Source organism: Terrapene carolina, unplaced genomic scaffold (assembly GCF_002925995.2).
Source record: "Terrapene carolina triunguis isolate 2854851 unplaced genomic scaffold, T_m_triunguis-2.0 Scaffold35022, whole genome shotgun sequence".
Taxonomy (NCBI): domain Eukaryota; kingdom Metazoa; phylum Chordata; order Testudines; family Emydidae; genus Terrapene; species Terrapene triunguis.
Window position 1 is genome coordinate 8,606,570 of NW_020699373.1, and position 17,510 is coordinate 8,624,079.

General features: G+C 43.1%; 2 protein-coding genes across 2 annotated transcripts in view; one reads left to right on the forward strand and one right to left on the reverse strand.

The window, feature by feature from the left end:
* Window positions 1–1,038: 1,038 nt before the first annotated feature.
* Window positions 1,039–1,746, forward strand: LOC112117237 (transmembrane protein 215). The gene has a single exon (XM_024215156.1). The coding sequence runs from the start codon at window positions 1,039–1,041 to the stop codon at window positions 1,744–1,746; it is 708 nt and encodes a 235-aa protein (XP_024070924.1).
* Window positions 1,747–13,936: 12,190 nt separating this feature from the next.
* LOC112117248 (atrial natriuretic peptide receptor 2-like) overlaps window positions 13,937–17,510 on the reverse strand; it is a 39,631-nt gene continuing 36,057 nt past the window's right edge. The window contains exons 22-23 of the mRNA XM_024215171.1: window positions 15,444–15,535; window positions 13,937–14,098 (exon numbers count right to left, since the gene is read on the reverse strand). Coding sequence (XP_024070939.1) covers window positions 13,937–14,098; window positions 15,444–15,535 — 254 coding nt within the window. The remainder of the gene's footprint in view (window positions 14,099–15,443; window positions 15,536–17,510) is intronic.

The following is a 17,510-nucleotide window of genomic DNA, read 5'->3' on the forward strand; positions in this document are numbered from 1 at the left end:
AATTTGCAGGAAAACCCCCCGTGGGAATTTGCAGGGACACCCCCCCCCCCGTGTGTGAATTTGCAGGGACACACACACGGGAATTTGCAGGGACACCCGTGGGAATTTGCAGGGACACACACACGGGAATTTGCAGGAACACCCCCGTGGGAATTTGCAGGGACAGGCGCGCGAGCTCGGGGCGCCCAGCAGGCTGCGAAGGTCACATGCCCAGCCGCTGCCCCGTTGTGGGTGCGTTGGCTCGGAAAGGGCGGCGATCCCTCTCTCTAGCAACGGGATCGTGGCACCAGCAGATCCCCCCTTCTCCCCCCTTCGGAAAAGCAAAGCTCTGGGAGGCATTCGCAGTGTTTTCCTCGCCCATGAGCACCTGCTCACTTCGGCACAACTCAGCTGAGTTATGAACTCCCCTGAGGGGCTAGTAAGCCCCCTCCCATACCCATGTGATGGAAGCTCCTGGGACACTTCTATTCCCTGACCCATTTCTCCCAGTCCTTAGCCCGTTCCTGGGCTTTTCTTTCATCGGCTGTAACACTAGAAGCCTGGAGTCTCTGTCTCTTTCCAGGATCTAAGTCCATCCCCCTCTGTCTCTGACATGCACGCACATATGCCCTATAACTCACTGCTTCCGTGTTTTATGCACTACAATTGCTCTTAATGCATCTCCTCTTGGCTGATCTGGCCTAGGATCCAACACAGAGCCTCGGAGGGCCTGGGGGCTGTCCGTGTAAGATTACAAGGAGCTCTTTTAGCCTGGTGCAGCATCCTCACTCCGGGGAAGCCTGCTCTGGCTGGCAGAAGCGCTGGGATATTTTTAGGGGGACTGCATGGGATTTCCCCATTGACCCATTTCTCCCTGGAAGACGGTGGCGAGAGAAACAGGATCTGCTTTTGGTTTTTTTTATGGAAACTTTTTAATTGTCTGTTTATTGCAGCAAATCCCTCCAGAGGAAAGCTCTCAAAGGCAGGCTCATAAGCCTTCTCAGCTTGGCACTGCCTTTGCAGGAGAGCGGTCGGATGATCTGCATGGTGTGAGGAGCCATGAGACCAGACGACATTAACCCTAGGACGGGACTAGTGGTGGCTTTGGTCAGCGTCTTCCTTGTTTTTGGCTTCATGTTTACCGTTTCTGGGATGAAAGGGGAGACCCTGGGAGACATCCCCCTCCTGGCAATAGGACCTGCTATTTGCTTGCCGGGCATAGCTGCCATTGCACTAACGAGGAAAACAGATGGCTGCACCAAATGGCCTGACGACAAGCGTCCCTGCAGCAAAAAGGCGAAAGACAAGGAAGTGGTGGAGCTGCTGAGAACGCCCTCGGATCTGGAATCGGGCAAAGGCAGCTGCGATGAGCTAGCCAAGAAGGCATACCTGCAGGACAGGAAAGTGCTGAAGGGAGAGGACTCTGTGTCCATCTGCACCACCACCACAACCACCACCACCATGGGAGAATGCAAGAGCCTGATCAAAAGGGTGGACCAGGAGGAGATGCTGAGATACCTGGAGACCTGCTACCCGGAGATGCCAGGGAACGTGCTCGTGGGAGAGGGTCCCACTTACAGTGCCTTGGAGGAGAAGAGTTCTCCTCCCTGGGACAGTGCTGCCTGCCCTGACACAGAGGACAACATTTTTGTGGCTCCAAAAGACAGTATAATTGTTTGTTCCTACAAGGAGAATAGCCCTTACGACAGATATTGTTGTTATATAAACCCTACTGGAGTCAGCTCGGACCATGAGACTATAGTTTGAATGATGCACATTTTATATATCTCTATGTATTTTTACAGACTCTACATCTTTCAGCTCTTAATAGGGGAAAGTAGCTGATTGCACTGCATGGAACACTCCTCATACTATTACAAATTTAACCTGGTATGTGACTGATGCTCAAACCTTTTGTGCCTGAAATACTTTCTGTAAGTAAATAAGCATGTTTAAGGCTAAGAACTCCTTCTTCTTTGTGAAAATCAATTTTAATTATTTTAAAAAATGTCAGTGCTGAATATTTTGTCCAGACACCCCCGCTCCCAAGACCCGAGCTCTTAGACAAGTTGGCAAGATGAAGGCATTGACTGTCAGCTAAAATCAAGGCAAGAGTCAAAAGTCTGGAGCTCGCTATGTAAAATAACATGTAATATGGATGAGTGGATCTTAGGAATAGTGTCACTTCCTTTATTTCTGAAGGAATTGATAGAAGTCAACGTGCAGTTGAATTAGTTGGCTGCCTGATGTTAAGCTGTTAGAAAAGCTTTTCAGTTCAATCAGTCTTAGACTCAGGCAGGCAAAATCAGGGAGCCAATGTCTGACTTCAGTTTTCTGCTCTTATTAGATTTTACATGACCTTGTTTTAGGAAATCAAAGAGCAACATTGTAGGCTATTACCCTGCCAGCCTCCTGAGTCAAGGAAGGGGAGTAGGATAGAGAGAATTTTTGAAGGCAAATCTATCAGCAGTCATATCAAAGGTACAAGTGGTAGGCTATTCTGCTTCATTCTTATTTGTTAATGAATCCACCAAAGCCTTTCTAATATGTTTGGCACTTACAGCTGTACTTTATAACAAGAGATTGATAAAATCATTGCAGAGACTTAGCAGCAGGGGTCACTGGATGTGGGAGAGATATATATATATATATAAAATCACTTGGAGATTTAGGGCCTGATCCAACTCCCACTGAAGTCAACAGACGCCTACTGGCTGTAACAGAAGCTGGATCAGGCTCTTAGAGAAGTGTCATCTTCACATACCTCTTCAAAAACTCCAGATGTTTATCCATGGATCTTGAATAATGATATTTTATTCAATATTATGAAAGCCATTTTTAAGGTGGGGGAGACTAGACAAATATGGTTGGCACGATTTTTCCACAGCCACGCTGTATGTTTTGTTAATGAGTTCACTGATCACAGATGCATAGTACTGGAACCATGACCTGAGTGATATGAAAGCATAGTGGTTAACCCTTCAGAGCCTGCAAACTGCATACACCTATATAAAACAAATTACATAAACGTACTACAGATTACACATAATCTAACATATATATTACCATATGAGATAGTATAGATACAATATAATATATATGTAATCTATACAGCCAATCTAAGGGTTAAACTATTAGAAAAAATGTTTGCTAAAGCATAACATAATTTGTTAGCATTTCACAGACAAAGCCTTGATTTCCATAACAAAATGCTCAACACAGCTCTGAAAAGTCTCTCCGTGTTGGAAGTCTTAATAACAGTTCTTGCTTTAGTTATTTTTAATAAACCATAATTTGTACCAGACAGACTTATTGAACTACCAGTGTAAAAAGAAGCCACCCCTGGCTAACAGGAGCCTGGGAATATTCTGCAGAAACTGCTCTGGAATTTTCCACTGAGAGATTGAAAGCTGGACAACTCCTCATTATGTCTGTGCAATTATTTGGAAAATAAAAGGAAACCTCAGGCATCCTGAGGGTCCATTCATTTGGAAACTGCTCTCAAATTGTTACAGACAGTCAGCTCAAAGGAGATTGCCAAAGGGAGGTTTGGGAAGATTTCCCAGCGTGGGCTTTCTCTGCTTCTCTCTGGTGCACTAAACGTAACATTGTTTATTTTATTTACGCATTTATGTACTCATTTTTCACACAGTGCCCATTGCTGTGGCATCAGGGTGCTATTCAGACAAATAAAACAAATGCAGGTTAGTCTCAGTCAGGGTCAGCCAGTTAATATTAACACACCACAGGTCTTGCTGCTGGGGTGTGTAGTTCAGGGACTTGTATTTGCAAAACTTGAGCTTTTGTCAGACTAAATGAGTCCCACAGAGAGAGCCCCCCAATTGAAAATGTTCAGCTTCCAGCCCTGGACAGAGACACCCCAGGGATTGTCTCCAAGAATAGCTCAAGAGATCGTAATCACCATAACAGAATCTAGGGCCGGATCCTGCAAGGTGCTGAGCAGCTCCGGGATGGTGCTGAAAGCCAGATCCTGCTCCCATTTAAGTCAATAGCTAAAATCCAACGGACTCCCATGGTGCAGAATAAGGCCTTCTGCATGCCTTCAGCCCCCATCGGTGGGAGTTGAGGCTGTTGAATATAGTGCAAGAGGTGCTTAGCACCACTTGAGATCAGGCCCATCAGCAGAAAGGCAACCTCTCCGATTACATTGTAGTCTCTACAATTCAGGACTCAGTTAACAACCCCTTGCATTGTGTTTGGTAGCAAATAAGTAGCCCATGCAGAGCACAGATTAGGACAGTTCTGCAAATAGGTAGGAAGAAGAAGTTGAACGATTTTTTCGCTTAGGTTTAAATGCTGTCTGCCAAACCACACATTTGAAATGTAGTAGAAAGGTCTTTCATAAGGTTAGGCAATAAATTCTAGTGGCAAATGGCATGACAAAGATATAATATGCAATCAAGCAACTGTGAGTCATGCACTATATTCCATTCTTACTGTTAGACCTTAGGGTTTTGCTTTTTTTATTAATGAAAGCAGATTTTTATGGCAGTGAAAGTTACGCACAATTTAAAAAAAATGAATGTTACAAATAGTGAAGATTATGGGTGGAATCCTGGCTCCAATGAAGTCAATGGGTCCAGGATTTTACATGCTAAGTTTAAAGAGTATTTATAGGTAATTTAACATAAGCACAAATAGGAATGTGAAACCAGAGGAATATGGACAGACCTTTTCTGAAATCTCTCTACTTGAGAATCTTTCCTTTTCCCATGTTCAGTATTACCCTTAATTAACGGAACAGAGTGAAATCAGGGATGAATCTGGCCATTTAAAAAAAAAAGTGTCTCTAGGGTCTGATCCAAAACCCATTGGATTGACTGTGACCCTTTCCACTGACTTTGGTGAGCTTTGGTTCAAGCCCTTAGTGTCCATGAAAAGTGCCAAATTGATAATCCTGGAGATTAAAGCCCTCTGTTTACACACAAGACAAGCAGAGCATAGGCAGCAGCAAGACTGTCAATGTGCCTCCCTCCCTGATCTACACTGTCTCTCTTAAACCAGAGAGTTGTTTAATCTCTCTGGCCATTCAATTCTTGGCCTCTCTTGCTGGTGAGTGTATTTTAAATCTGGACATTTATCTCTCAAGCAGTCATATTATGGTTACATCCTGTATGATCAGCCTTGATTTTGGTGGAAGGAGGAGCAATTCCATTGATTTTAATGGCGCTGTTCCTGCTCATCTCAGAGCTGAATTTGTCTCATGGTCATTACAAATCTGGGTGTGATTCAAACTCGTGACTTGGAGGTGAGTCTCTTTATGTCATTGCCAGCTCAATAAAACACCCACACTCCCTGGGTTAAAATTTCACTTCATCCTTGATTTTTTAAGTGTCAAAGCAGTGAACATAACTGCAATGTTCTTCATCTCTTAGAGCTTAATCCTGCATCTACTGATGTCAATAGCAAAACTTTCATTGATTCAGTGATGCAAGATCAGGATAGTAAATTGTCTTTGTAGAGATCAGGTGCTAAGCACTTAAGACAGATTTCTAAGATTGATACAATATAATTTTTATGGTAGCATTTATTGTAACTTCTGCACTGGTGGGTATTATTTTTTTTCTGAAGTAATGTAAAAGTGATGCACAAATCAACTGTGTTCATTATGTAGTTTGAAGTGTTGCATTATTTTATTTCATTTTGTTTGTAGCATTTTTATCCACACAGATTACATTACAAAACACCAGGCAGTTTCTTTAACAGAAAACCAGGAAACCTTTTCAGCAGCCATAATACTCTATTACTTTTCTAGTCTATGCTCAAGTGTAATTGTATCTTCACCTCATCATTGTCTAGAGAGCAAACAAAAGAAACAAAAACACAATGTGTGGCCTGATCCTAACAAGTGCTGAGCGCCCTCCACTCCTAGTTGACGTCAGTGGTGACAGTGCTGAGTCCTGCTCAGGATTGGGTCCATACAACTGATCTGAGTTTTATAGAAATATTGTTGTCCCAATGGCACTTTTCCCTTTCCCCTTGTGATTTTTGTGTTTGTTTGTTAATGTAATTTCTTCTCCTTCCCTCATCCCATGCCTTTGTTTTGAGCAGTCTAATTTGGCTTATTACATTAAGGGCCAGTTTCTGACACTCATGTTGAATGGCACCTTAGTTTGTGAACAGTCCCACTGATTTCTAGCTGACTACTCATAGAATAAGGGACTACTCAATGTCAGGGTGGCAGAATCTGTCCCTACATCATAAGCCTAGTTGAGACGGTGATATAAAATCATCACGCTGGTTGAGACTGTCACTTCTTGGAGCATGGGCTTTGTATTTTCCATATGTGTGAAGCGTCGTTCACAGCAATGCTCCTATGGACATTTTAATCACTAATAATAACTAGCAATCAAAATAAATAGATAAATGATGATCAGTAATTAAGTCACTTTAGGTCTCATTTTCAAAATGGTCATAACCACGCCTCATCAGGGGCTGGATTTTATGGGGTACTGAGTACCATTTGTTAGAGTTGAGCACCTTCAGTAATCCCTGAAGTCGCCTCCACACCTTGTTAATAAGCTTCAGCCACATCGGGTTGAAAGAAACCATTGGTCTGAAATGATCCAGCTTTGTCCTCCCAGCTGTAAAGGGTTTCTGCAATTTGCTAACATCAGTGCTAGTTAAAGAAGTGTTTTCTATCAAATGTAATAGGACTTTTTTTTTTAGAAAGTATTGTGTCAACTCCCTGTGTGGGGCTTTCGCCGCATGCCTCATATTTTTAATCTGATTCTAATTTGCAGACCCTGTACATGGGGACAGGTATATGTTGTGTGGATGTTTGTTACTTGTCTTTCCCATGGGATTATGAGACCAGAGGCTCTTGCATTCTGCATCCATTTTCAACGAGTGCAAAAATCCAGTCCAGGGTTTATTTATGATATTCAGAGGCGATGTTTTTTCTAGTGATGCCTGAGGTTACCCTGAGTCTGTCAGCCCCATAGAATGCAGAGGAGACAGAACTACATTTCCTTTACCAGCCAAGTGGATTCTAGCTCCCTTTGTTTTTAAAAGCATGGAAGGTAACACACAAGGTCTGAAGCTTATGGGTATTGACCCGATTCTGCTGTCAGATGCACTCACCGACCTTTATGCAAGATTTGGGGAAGTTTAAATCCACATCCAGAGTTCATCTCAACACTCCTGGTGCTTTAAAATCCCACCTGTCATTTAGGAAAGGAGAATCTCCTGGTAGGAATTCAAATGTTATTCAACAGCATACGCCTTGTCAGGCAGAATATCTCCTGCAGGACATGTGGAATTTAAAGGCTGCAGGACTGTACTGTTATAACCAGTGATGAAATACGGGCCTCACTAAAGCCAATGGCAAAATTCCTGTTTTCTTCAATGGGGCCAAGATTTCACTCAAGATTTTCTAAAGTGCTTAGCGCCCAGCAATTCCCCTGAAAACCAATCCCCACACTGCCCCATTGAAAACACTGGGATCTGCTGAAGGTTTTGGGAAACCTGGCCACTTGCTCTAGGGGCCTGAATGGGATCTGAGCTCTTTGAAAATCTGACCTTTAATGTACTGTCCAGGTTGGCCAAAACCTAGAGCAAGCATAAATAAGGGGCAACATCCATCCACTAAGTGAGAGAAAGGGATACATGGCTTCATCATTTTTTCTGTTTTCATTGTGTCGGTTTCATCGTGTTCCACTCCAGTCAGTGGATTTTTGTGTATACGTTCTATCTCTTTGCCAGATTCAGCAGCATCTGTATGATTTTCTGGGCCGGGGCAAGGCCTTTCTTCTTGCCGTTAGGTGGAATTGGCTGGGGCAGGCCCCATTTTTCATCTAGTCCCAGGGTGACAGAAAGGGTTAATCCATCACAGATTGAATGTAAAATATGCATTTGATCCCCAGAGAGTGTGCCTCTTCCTTACTCCCATTTAAGTAAACTGAAATTGGGGGTTCTCAGCACCGCTCAGTCTCTAAGCCAACAACTGGTGCATCATAAAGCACCTGATGCAATCACACAAGAAACAAAATTCTTTTTAAAATTCAGGGATGAAGGTATTTTGTTTTTCAGAACTCATAAATACGGCAAATGGCAGCCTATGCTTTAATTCAGTGTCAAAATGTAATCTGTATTAAAAAAAAAAATAAAAAGCCCTTGATAGCTCAGTGCTTTGAGCATTGGCCTGCTAAACCCAGGGTTGTGAGTTTGATCCTTGAGGGTTCCATTTAGGGAATTGGGGTGGAAAAAAAAATCTGTCTGGGGATTTATCCTGCTTTGAGCAGGGGGTTGGACTAGATGACCTCCTGAGGTCTCTTCCAACCCTGATATTCTATGATATGCGTATGGAGCAGCCTGCACTGATAGTCCTTCTAGTAGAGCTTTGTGGCTTTACAAAAGACTTTGCTGTTCAGGGCTTTCAAGCCAACAGCTTCTACAAACACCAAACTCACAGAGCTGTTTTGAATGTGAAAAGGATTGATTTATAACTCTGAGGAGGAAAAGTGCTTTTGAATATTTGTTTTAAACCTAGGGATCAAAGCTCATGCCAGGGGTGTCAGTATGGGCCAGTTGCTCAGGGAGAAGAAAGGGAAAACACAGGAGGTAAGCGTACTTGGCTAGGACCAGGAAGTTATTGGGGAGGGAGAGAGTGAGTGATCTGCGTGGCACCACAGGTCTGACATTCTGGCTGTCCATGTATAGAAAGCCCACTGACTCCTGTCTCAGGAGTTATCCACACAGAAATGGGGCTCCGTCCTGCATGACTGAAGCCAATGGAGTATTACCATGGAATTGTATGAGAGCAGGATCAGATTTGTGCTGCATAGTCAGGTTCAGTCTGGCTCTGTAAAGTTTCCCAGAATGGTTGGAAGGCTCTTGACATTGGGTCCCTTTCTTTGGAGCAGCTGCTTCATCCTCCTTATTTGGAGAGCTGCAGATCTGTTAGGGAGGCACTCTAGGCTAGGTCTGCCTACATATCCCAGGAGCTAATCTTTGGTTTTATAGTACCTATAGAAAATATCAACATGACATTTAAATGTTAGGTAGTTGCTACCAAGTCTTCAGTAGAAGCTAGGTGCTCTGTTTGAAGAAAGAAAGAAAATTTTCCCAATGTTAAGTTTGACTGAATAAACTCTGGGAACTTCTAAACCTGGAAAATTGACTTACCAATAAAATTACAACATTGGTGATTATTTTATAATTTGACTGTTCCATCTACTCTTCAGCATTCACACAGGTTAGTTAAATATTACATAATTTTGTAATTCTTTTTCTGCTTTTTATCATACTATTTATTTCCGATGCCTGTGTGCATCATTACCTGTACATAGCCTGTATTGAGATGAAATTGTAATAAATAGTCATCAGAATATATAATATATATAAAATCAACACTTCATAAAAACAGAGTGGTATTCTTGTTGTCCGTATGTGCTGTTTTCCTATGACTGCAAACACGGAGGGCCCAATCCTGTGATGGGCTGAGAGCCCCCAGTAACAATGGAGCACCTTCACCTCCCACTTGGGAGAGAGTGTTGAGGGTGCCCAGCACCTCACAAGGGGTACTCCACACCTCTCAGGATCAGGCCCTATCACTGGAAATGCCCAGTATCCATCTACTTTCAAATTTAAACATGCAATAGATATTTTAAGAAAGAGGAGGAAAATATCACCGACCTGTATAAGTGTAACATCTATTGTGTCCCCTTTCTACACAAAGGCCTGGTCTACACTTACCCCCCAATTCGAACTAAGGTACGCAACTTCAGCTACGTGAATAACGTAGCTGAAGTCGAAGTACCTTAGTTCGAACTTACCTCGGTCCACACGCGGCAGGCAGGCTCCCCCGTCGACGCCGCGGTACTCCTCTCGTATAGCTGGAGTACCGCAGTCGACGGCGATCACTTCCTGGTTTGACTTATCGCGTCCAGACAAGACGCGATAAGTCGAACCCAGAACTTCGATTCCCAGCCGCCAAACTAGCGGCTGGGTGTAGACATACCCAAAAACTTCAGCACAAGCTGATCGTTCACAGATCTGTGTCATAGGAGAGCACTTAGCTCTTCAGAGATTTACAGAGTCTCATATCAGGGCACTTGGTTGGTAATTTGACTTCTGACTGGTCACCCTGGACCGAGGGCCTTCGAGAGAAATTTGGGGCCCTGGTACATCACGTTCACTAGGGCCTCACCCCTCCCATTTCACCTCAGTTACAGATGTTTTGAGGACCTCCCTGAGCTTGGGGCCTGGTACAATTGTCCTCCCCTTGTCCCCCTCTCATCAGCCCTGCTTGCACCATTACAGCCAGTGGGACATTAGCCATTGACTTCAGTGGGAGCCGGATCAAGCCCTATGGCTATACTTTCTGGTGGTGTGATGTTATGTGGGTTATCTGTTTGGTGGAAGATATAATAGAATTACCCTGAGTTTTTCTTGCGGTAACTACTCATGTGTACAGCCCCATTTAACTCAATGGACATAGAGCTAGGTTTGTGTGGTTTGCAATGAAAAAGTGACTTTTGAAGCAATACAAAAACTTTTCTTTTTGTTTAATGTTTGTGTGTGGAAATTTTTCATTGTTACAACCAATCCTAAATAGAACTACTTCATGTGTTTGTGAATCTACCCAAATTTATAAGCGTTTGCAGGATTGGGGCCCTATGAGTTTACAGTATGATTTTCAGCAACTTTGTAAAATGCTGAATGTAACATTTTCAACCAGATCATCCCTAAGCATGATAGATCCCATAAGGCATCATGTGGCTACTTAATTCATTTTTAATTGGCTTGAGGGCTCAGCAGCTCCATTAATTGCTCAGCACCCTGCAGGACTGGGTCCTATGTAACTTCCAATACAAATGTGGCGCTCATATAACATTGAATGTCACGGCAGGGTCATGGGCAGCCAGGCCTAGTAGTCGGAGGCAGAGTCCGCAGTCATGAGACAGGAGTCAAGAGTCAGGATATCGGAAGATCAAAAGCAAGAGACAAACTGGAGATCAGAACCACGTGTCGGGAACCGGAGACAGGACAGCTCAGGATATCAGGGGGTCAGAGGCAGGCGACAAACTGGAGGTCAGGAACCACAAGTCAAGCCGGGTCTGAATGCCAGGAAATCGAGTAGCAAGAGCAGGAAGTGTGGAGTGAGGCGAGCCCAGTTGTTCAGACAGCTGCCTGTTCCTGCTGGCTCCAGGACTCCACCAATTGGGCCTCAGGGGCAGAGCCTTACACTGGGGTGAGGCTTCATGGGTCCCAGGTAAGTCATTGTTAGCAGGCTACCAGGGGGAGGGTTGGAGTGTGGTTGTTTCCATGAACTCTGTGAATGTCGGTTTGAGACCTATCAGTCATGATAATAAAACAGATCTTTTTGGGGGTGAGGGGAGATAGGTGGCAATGCAGTTTTGGCCAAATCCATTAAACATTATTATCAAGGTATGTCTGTAAACCCCGAGTACCTGCCAAATCATCTGAGAACACTGCAACTTGTATTTCACATTGTACTGTACATCCATTTCCTAGTAGACAAATACCCACATCACAAGAACCATTTGCATAAATGACACTAATCAAGATGCCATCAGCACAACTGACACTAATCAAAGCCTTTCTAGAAGTCTTACCAGTCATTCAATGAGCTATGGAAAACTATCACTGCAGAGGTGGTCCATTCAAGATAGGGGCGAGAGCTATTGACAAAGCAACAGAGGGATGCTTACAATGGTGTTGTCCATGATCATCTTCTTCTGCAAGTAAACAGCCCAATCCAAAGCCCTCTGAAGTCACCAGGAGTCTTCCCATTAACTTCATTAGGCTTTGGACCAAACCCAAAGATATGTCCTCAATAGCCACAGCTGTCAGTCCAACAATTTTCCTAAGCACTGTCACACAAACATTGTACAAACTCAAATGATCATACAACTGACTTATATTTAGAATAACCTGGACTCAGAAAATGTTCATTATAATGTCCTTTAATCCTAGCAGTCTACATTAGTATAACATAGATGAGTAACAATTGCAACTTTTCTGCAAATGAATATGCAATAGATAGAGTGAATGGTAACAAATTCACATCTCCTAAAAGGCCTGTGATCTGTCCCTTTCTATAATTTCTAATTTTTAACATGTTAATTCAGTGAAAGTGTAATGCCAAATATATAATGCATGATGCAATGGTGTAGATCAAAGTGTTTCAGGAACATACACGGTATTCAGATCAATGGGGCTTTGGCTGAACAGCAGAGGAACTCAATGTGTTAAAGGATGTTACAATGCTGTGGTTGACTTGGAGTTTGAGTTTATTGGTGGTTATATTATAAAATTTGGAACGTATGCAAATTTAACATTTAAAGTTTAGATAAATGGAAAAATACTTTAAAAAAGAATTGTCAGACTGTATATTGTAATCTCACTCAATAAAGTCAGCTGCTATTACTATTGCGTGTGCTTTCCAATTAAATAAGAAATTTCAGTCTCAGCAATACCTTTTAATTTTAATCTCCGTGATCGCACAGTACAGATTTAATATAAAAATATGCTAATTACATGGGGCATGAGCCAGTAAATTACCCAGTTAATTTAAATTGATTTACACTGGTTTAAGTACGCTTACTTTAGGGTTTTGCACGGGTGTATCCAGATTGATTTGGAATAAATTTAGTTAAGCTGGTGAAACTTTTCTAAGGTAGAGAAAATCTGCTGCCATTTAAAATAAATCTGTAGTCTGGAAAAAAGAAACCGTAGAGTCCCAAACAGCATACAGCACACATTGTACAGCGTACTTCGCATTCAGAGAAAATAACCTCTGACAGAGCTTGAATGAGAAGCCACTAGCGCAAACCCATCTCCATCAGCAAACATGGAGATTTATAGAGAGTTTTCTCTTAGGGCTTGTCTACACTTACAGCGCTGCAGTGACGCAGTTGTGCCGCTGTAAGGCTTAGTGAAGACACAACCTACGACAATGGGAAAGCTTCTCCCATTGGCTTAGGTACTCCACCTCCCCGAGAGGTGGTATCTATGTCTGATGGGAGAAGCCCTCCTGTCAACGTAGCACTGTCTACACCGGGGGTTAGGTCGGTATAACTATGTCACTCGGGGTGTGGATTTTGACCCAAGAGTGTCAGACCAGCATTCCAGAGAGCTCCTGCAGCAGCCTAAGACATGAACTGTTTAAACATTCTTTCTCCTATTTAATAATCCCCAGCTCTTTTCATCCCTAGATCTCAAAGCACTTTACAGAGGTGGTTAGTATCATCCATGCTTTACAGATGGGGAAACCGAGGCACAGACAGGTGAACTGACTTACACAAAGTCACTCCAATGGCTAACGACAGAAGCCAGACACCCTGAGTTCTTTTAGTCCAATGCTTTATCCACTAGGCCAGATTGTTCCCTCCTACTCTACCTGGCCTTCACTTCTAGCAAAGTCCACATTTCAATCCCTCCTTTCAAAACATTAAACAAATTAATCCCAGGAGGTTTATCACCACCCTGGCACTAAATAGCACGGCCTCCCCTTTCTCCTTCTCACCACGAGAGGAGTTAATATTCTGGCATCTCCAGCCTGCTGCTTGTGCCAAGTCTAATAATGGGGGCTGTTTGCAGGGCTTTCCCCCCCAAAACCAAGCGACAGCTGTACAGATCTGATCCCGGTCTCTGGATAGCTGGTGACACAGAAGAATCCATTTAATTCCTTAATTATCCACACATTTGTCGTCACCAGTGATTTGTTTTACTTCTTTATTTTTGTTCCCGTCAGACTAAGGGAGAGAGCTTTGATTAATGACTGTCCATACATCCGGAGAGGCTGTGGGGGAGCAGCATCTATTTTCTTGCTTTGCCTCTAGGTGTGGCATGGCAATGGAAGCTTTCAAATATCTCAGGCTCTCCTGGATCACAGGAGAAGTTTGCCAGGTAGATCTAAAAGACTGAAAACAAGGAGAAATTGGAACAACTAAACATCTACCCATGCCCTTTAAGCTGGGCTGGAGAGAGGATCACTGGGCAAGACTCCTGGAATCAAACTGAAAGTAGTTCCATCAGGGTCTTGAGAGGTTGTGGTAGTGATGGGTGCTCTCTTCTGGATGGCAATATTCTGCTTTCCTTCTAGCCAGTATGTCACCATGTCTCCTTTCCCCTGTGGAGGAAAATAAATCAAGGTGTAATAATAATACCACCTAGCTCTTATATAGTGCTTTTCATTAGTAGATCTCAATGTGCTTTATAAAGGAGGTCAGTATCATTACCCCATTGTACAGAAAGGGAAACTGAGGCCTGGAGAGACACAATGACTTGCCAAGATCCCCCAGCGGGCCTGTGGCAGAGCTAGAAATAGAACTCAGATCCCGAGTCCCAGTCGAGTGGTCTAGCCAGTACTATTGCGTCTATTAATGATGGAAAAAACACTTAATCTCTGAGAAAGTTTCACTAATTTTAATTATGGGTCTGTCAACACTACAGATACAAATACAAATCAATCAGGGGATGCCATTATCACAGGCTTTTCTTCTCATCCACTTACCAGACAATGACAATCTGTAGTGTGGGTTGGATCTAATTGTGTTTTTACCATATCCCATGATTGAGGTCAAAGCCTTAGCTCAAGTCCTGAGGCCAGGCCAGACCTTTAGCCTGGTTGTGAGACATGGTTGCAACATGGTTAGGTCCCACCCGCAGTACAAACCGTAATTATGTTGTCATTGGGTCAGTGGGAAATGGTGTGGTAACTGGGTCCCAGGATTCAGTTGTCCATGTGGTGTAGATAGGCATGGGCCTGTTTCAGAGCGAGGCCATGGAAATAAATTGTTTTCGCAAAGCAAAACTGTGGGACACTTTGACGTTTACCTGCATGCTTCACATGGCAGGATAATTAGCCAGACAGATATGGACCCAAAATGGAAAAAAATGGGTTCTAGATTTCACACCCTTCAAAGTCCAGGGCCAAGGGTTTTCTATCAGCCCCTTACAGAGCGAGAGAAGCTGCCTGCAGTGTTCAGTTTTGGATCTGGCTTCAGATTCCTCCAAAAGGTTGTGATTATTCAAGGTCCATTTTCACCACAAAGAGAAAATCCCACAGAGAATGAAATTACTTCCCAAAATGGGGGCCGTTAGGATTGACAGGTTCCAAACACAAAGTTTGTGTTCGTTTATTGTTTATCGCTATTTTCAAGTCTCGTGTTTGATTTGAAGCAGGCAGGCAGGGCGGCTTGCCAAGCCGTGAATCTGAGTGTGGAGCCCATGTTTGGGCCCTCGCTCCCAGAGTTGGCTGGGCCTGGGAGCAGCTTATGTCACCCTTGAGCAAACTCCGCTGAGTGATCCTTCCATGGAACTCCATCCAGGCCTCTTCAGCTGGAGGCACCGCTCAGATTCAGTAAAGCCCTTCTCTGAGCGAGGAGGGTATGAAGGATTAAAACAACGGCATTCCAGAAGACAGTTCACACTTTCCCCCTCTGAAAAGCTGAGCACAAATGCTGTATATTTACCTTGACTTGCAAATTCCCACGACACACTAATACGTACTCTCCAATCTGCTCCAACAGCTGGTACGTATTTGAACTGCATTGTATTTTAAGAGCTGGAAGGGGGGGAAATTGCCATATTATTGTAACCATTTATCCACTGAAGACTTAGCCGGCAATGAATAGCGACTAAACTTCCATCTGCCCCCCCAGGCTGCGTCATTATTATTGAATGACACCTAGCTCTTTTCATTTCTTGGCTGTCACTACCATGTTATTTGAAATGCTCACAGATGAACTGAAAGGTCCTTGGTCTCTTTGTAAGTCATCTCAGGACACCTACGTGACTGTCAACAAACACTTCACATCACATCCTGTATCCGATATTATTTTTCAGCTCTTTATAGCTGCCTGGCTGGAGTCGCTTGACAAGTGACCCTTTCATCTCACAGGGAAGAAATCCATATGGAGTTTTAGCCAGTGGCCACTGAACAGCCACAGCCTTTTCTGTGTACTCACTTTTGAACAAAGACTAAAGCTAAGAGAAATTTCCACCCACCCACTGCCTCCAAGCCTATAAATAAATAAAAAGAGGGGGGAGGTGCCATCTCCTGTAACTGTATAAATACTTCTACTGAATTATTCTGGCAACATGATCTTTTCTTTAACCAAGGAAGGATTTATACTCATGCAAAATGCTTATTGTCTCATCCATTGCAGGAGACTGGGAACCAGGACTCCTGGGTTCTATTCCCACTTCTGCTACTAATTCTCTGTGTGACATGGGACCAGACACTTAATTTACCTATTTGTAAAAATGGGGATGATTCGTGAACTGGGGGTGGGAGGATTTTTCCACTGAAATGATTTTTTTGACAGAAAAAAACAGTTTCCTTAACATCAAATTTTTCCACAGCATTTTGATTCAGAAATCTCAGAACATTTCATTTAGATTGAAAAATGCTGAAATAAAATGTTTCCATAATTTCCAAATGAAAACTTTTCTGAACTATTTGCCCCACAAAAAGTTTTGATATTTTGAAATTTCATCCCGATTTGGAACAGAAACAAATGTTATGTCCACACAGGATGGAAATTCTGGATTTCACGGAAGTTAATACTTCTAACCTATCACTGTGAGGTCCTCCGGGTTAGTTACTACAGTGTGTAAAGCTATTTGAAATCCTCAGATGACTATTCCGAAAGAAGCATGGAAAGAGGAGAGGATTAAGGGTCATAAAATGATAAGCTTTTTCTTAGCACACTGTGTTAGAGGTGCTGATAAGACATACAGAAGAAGGGGTGAGAGATAGGTAGAGATACATGACTGAAGAGAAGATGAAATGGGAGGGATGGAGAAAAAGATTTGGGAGTCATCAGCATAAAAGTGGTAGCTGAGCCTATGGTATCAAATGAGTTCACTCCAGGAGAGTGCAAAGGGAGAAGAGGAAGGGAGCAGACTGGGAGATCGACAGAAGGCTAATGAGGTTGCACACATAACTGAGAGCATGAGTTGAAGACAATGGGGGTGAACAGATGTCACTGAGGGCATAATTTGTTCTGCAGAATCTTCATACTAGTGATGATGAGTGAGAAGGAAAGAACCCAGCTTGACTCTCAGATCCATGGGTCGAGTTTGCAAGGCTAGCAGTTAGGATGGGGGAGGAAACACACTTTCAATTTGTAAACTGGGTAAATTTGATATGGAATCAGTAAGGCACAATGGACATATTAAACCCCATCATGACAATTTTGAGAGTCACTTTTTGGAGTGGAACAGCCCTTTAAAATATATTGGAAAATGGCCCTGTTTTAATACATTTGAAAAGCATTGTAACCCCATCCAACAAAACTATGTAACCTTCTTTCTCTCGTGGATTAGAGGAACAAATATGTCTAAAAAAAAAAAAAGCCCAGCTTTGGCTCATTTAGCTTTTTCTGGCCCCTGGAGCTTGGATCAAATCAGATTTCAGCTCAGCTAAAGATAAAGCTTGCTAACCAAACTCGGGACTCTGTCAGTCCCTGGCAGGAGCTGAAGAAGAAGAACTCTGTCCGCAGATTTTCTCATGAAGATTTCTTCCTGATCATTCT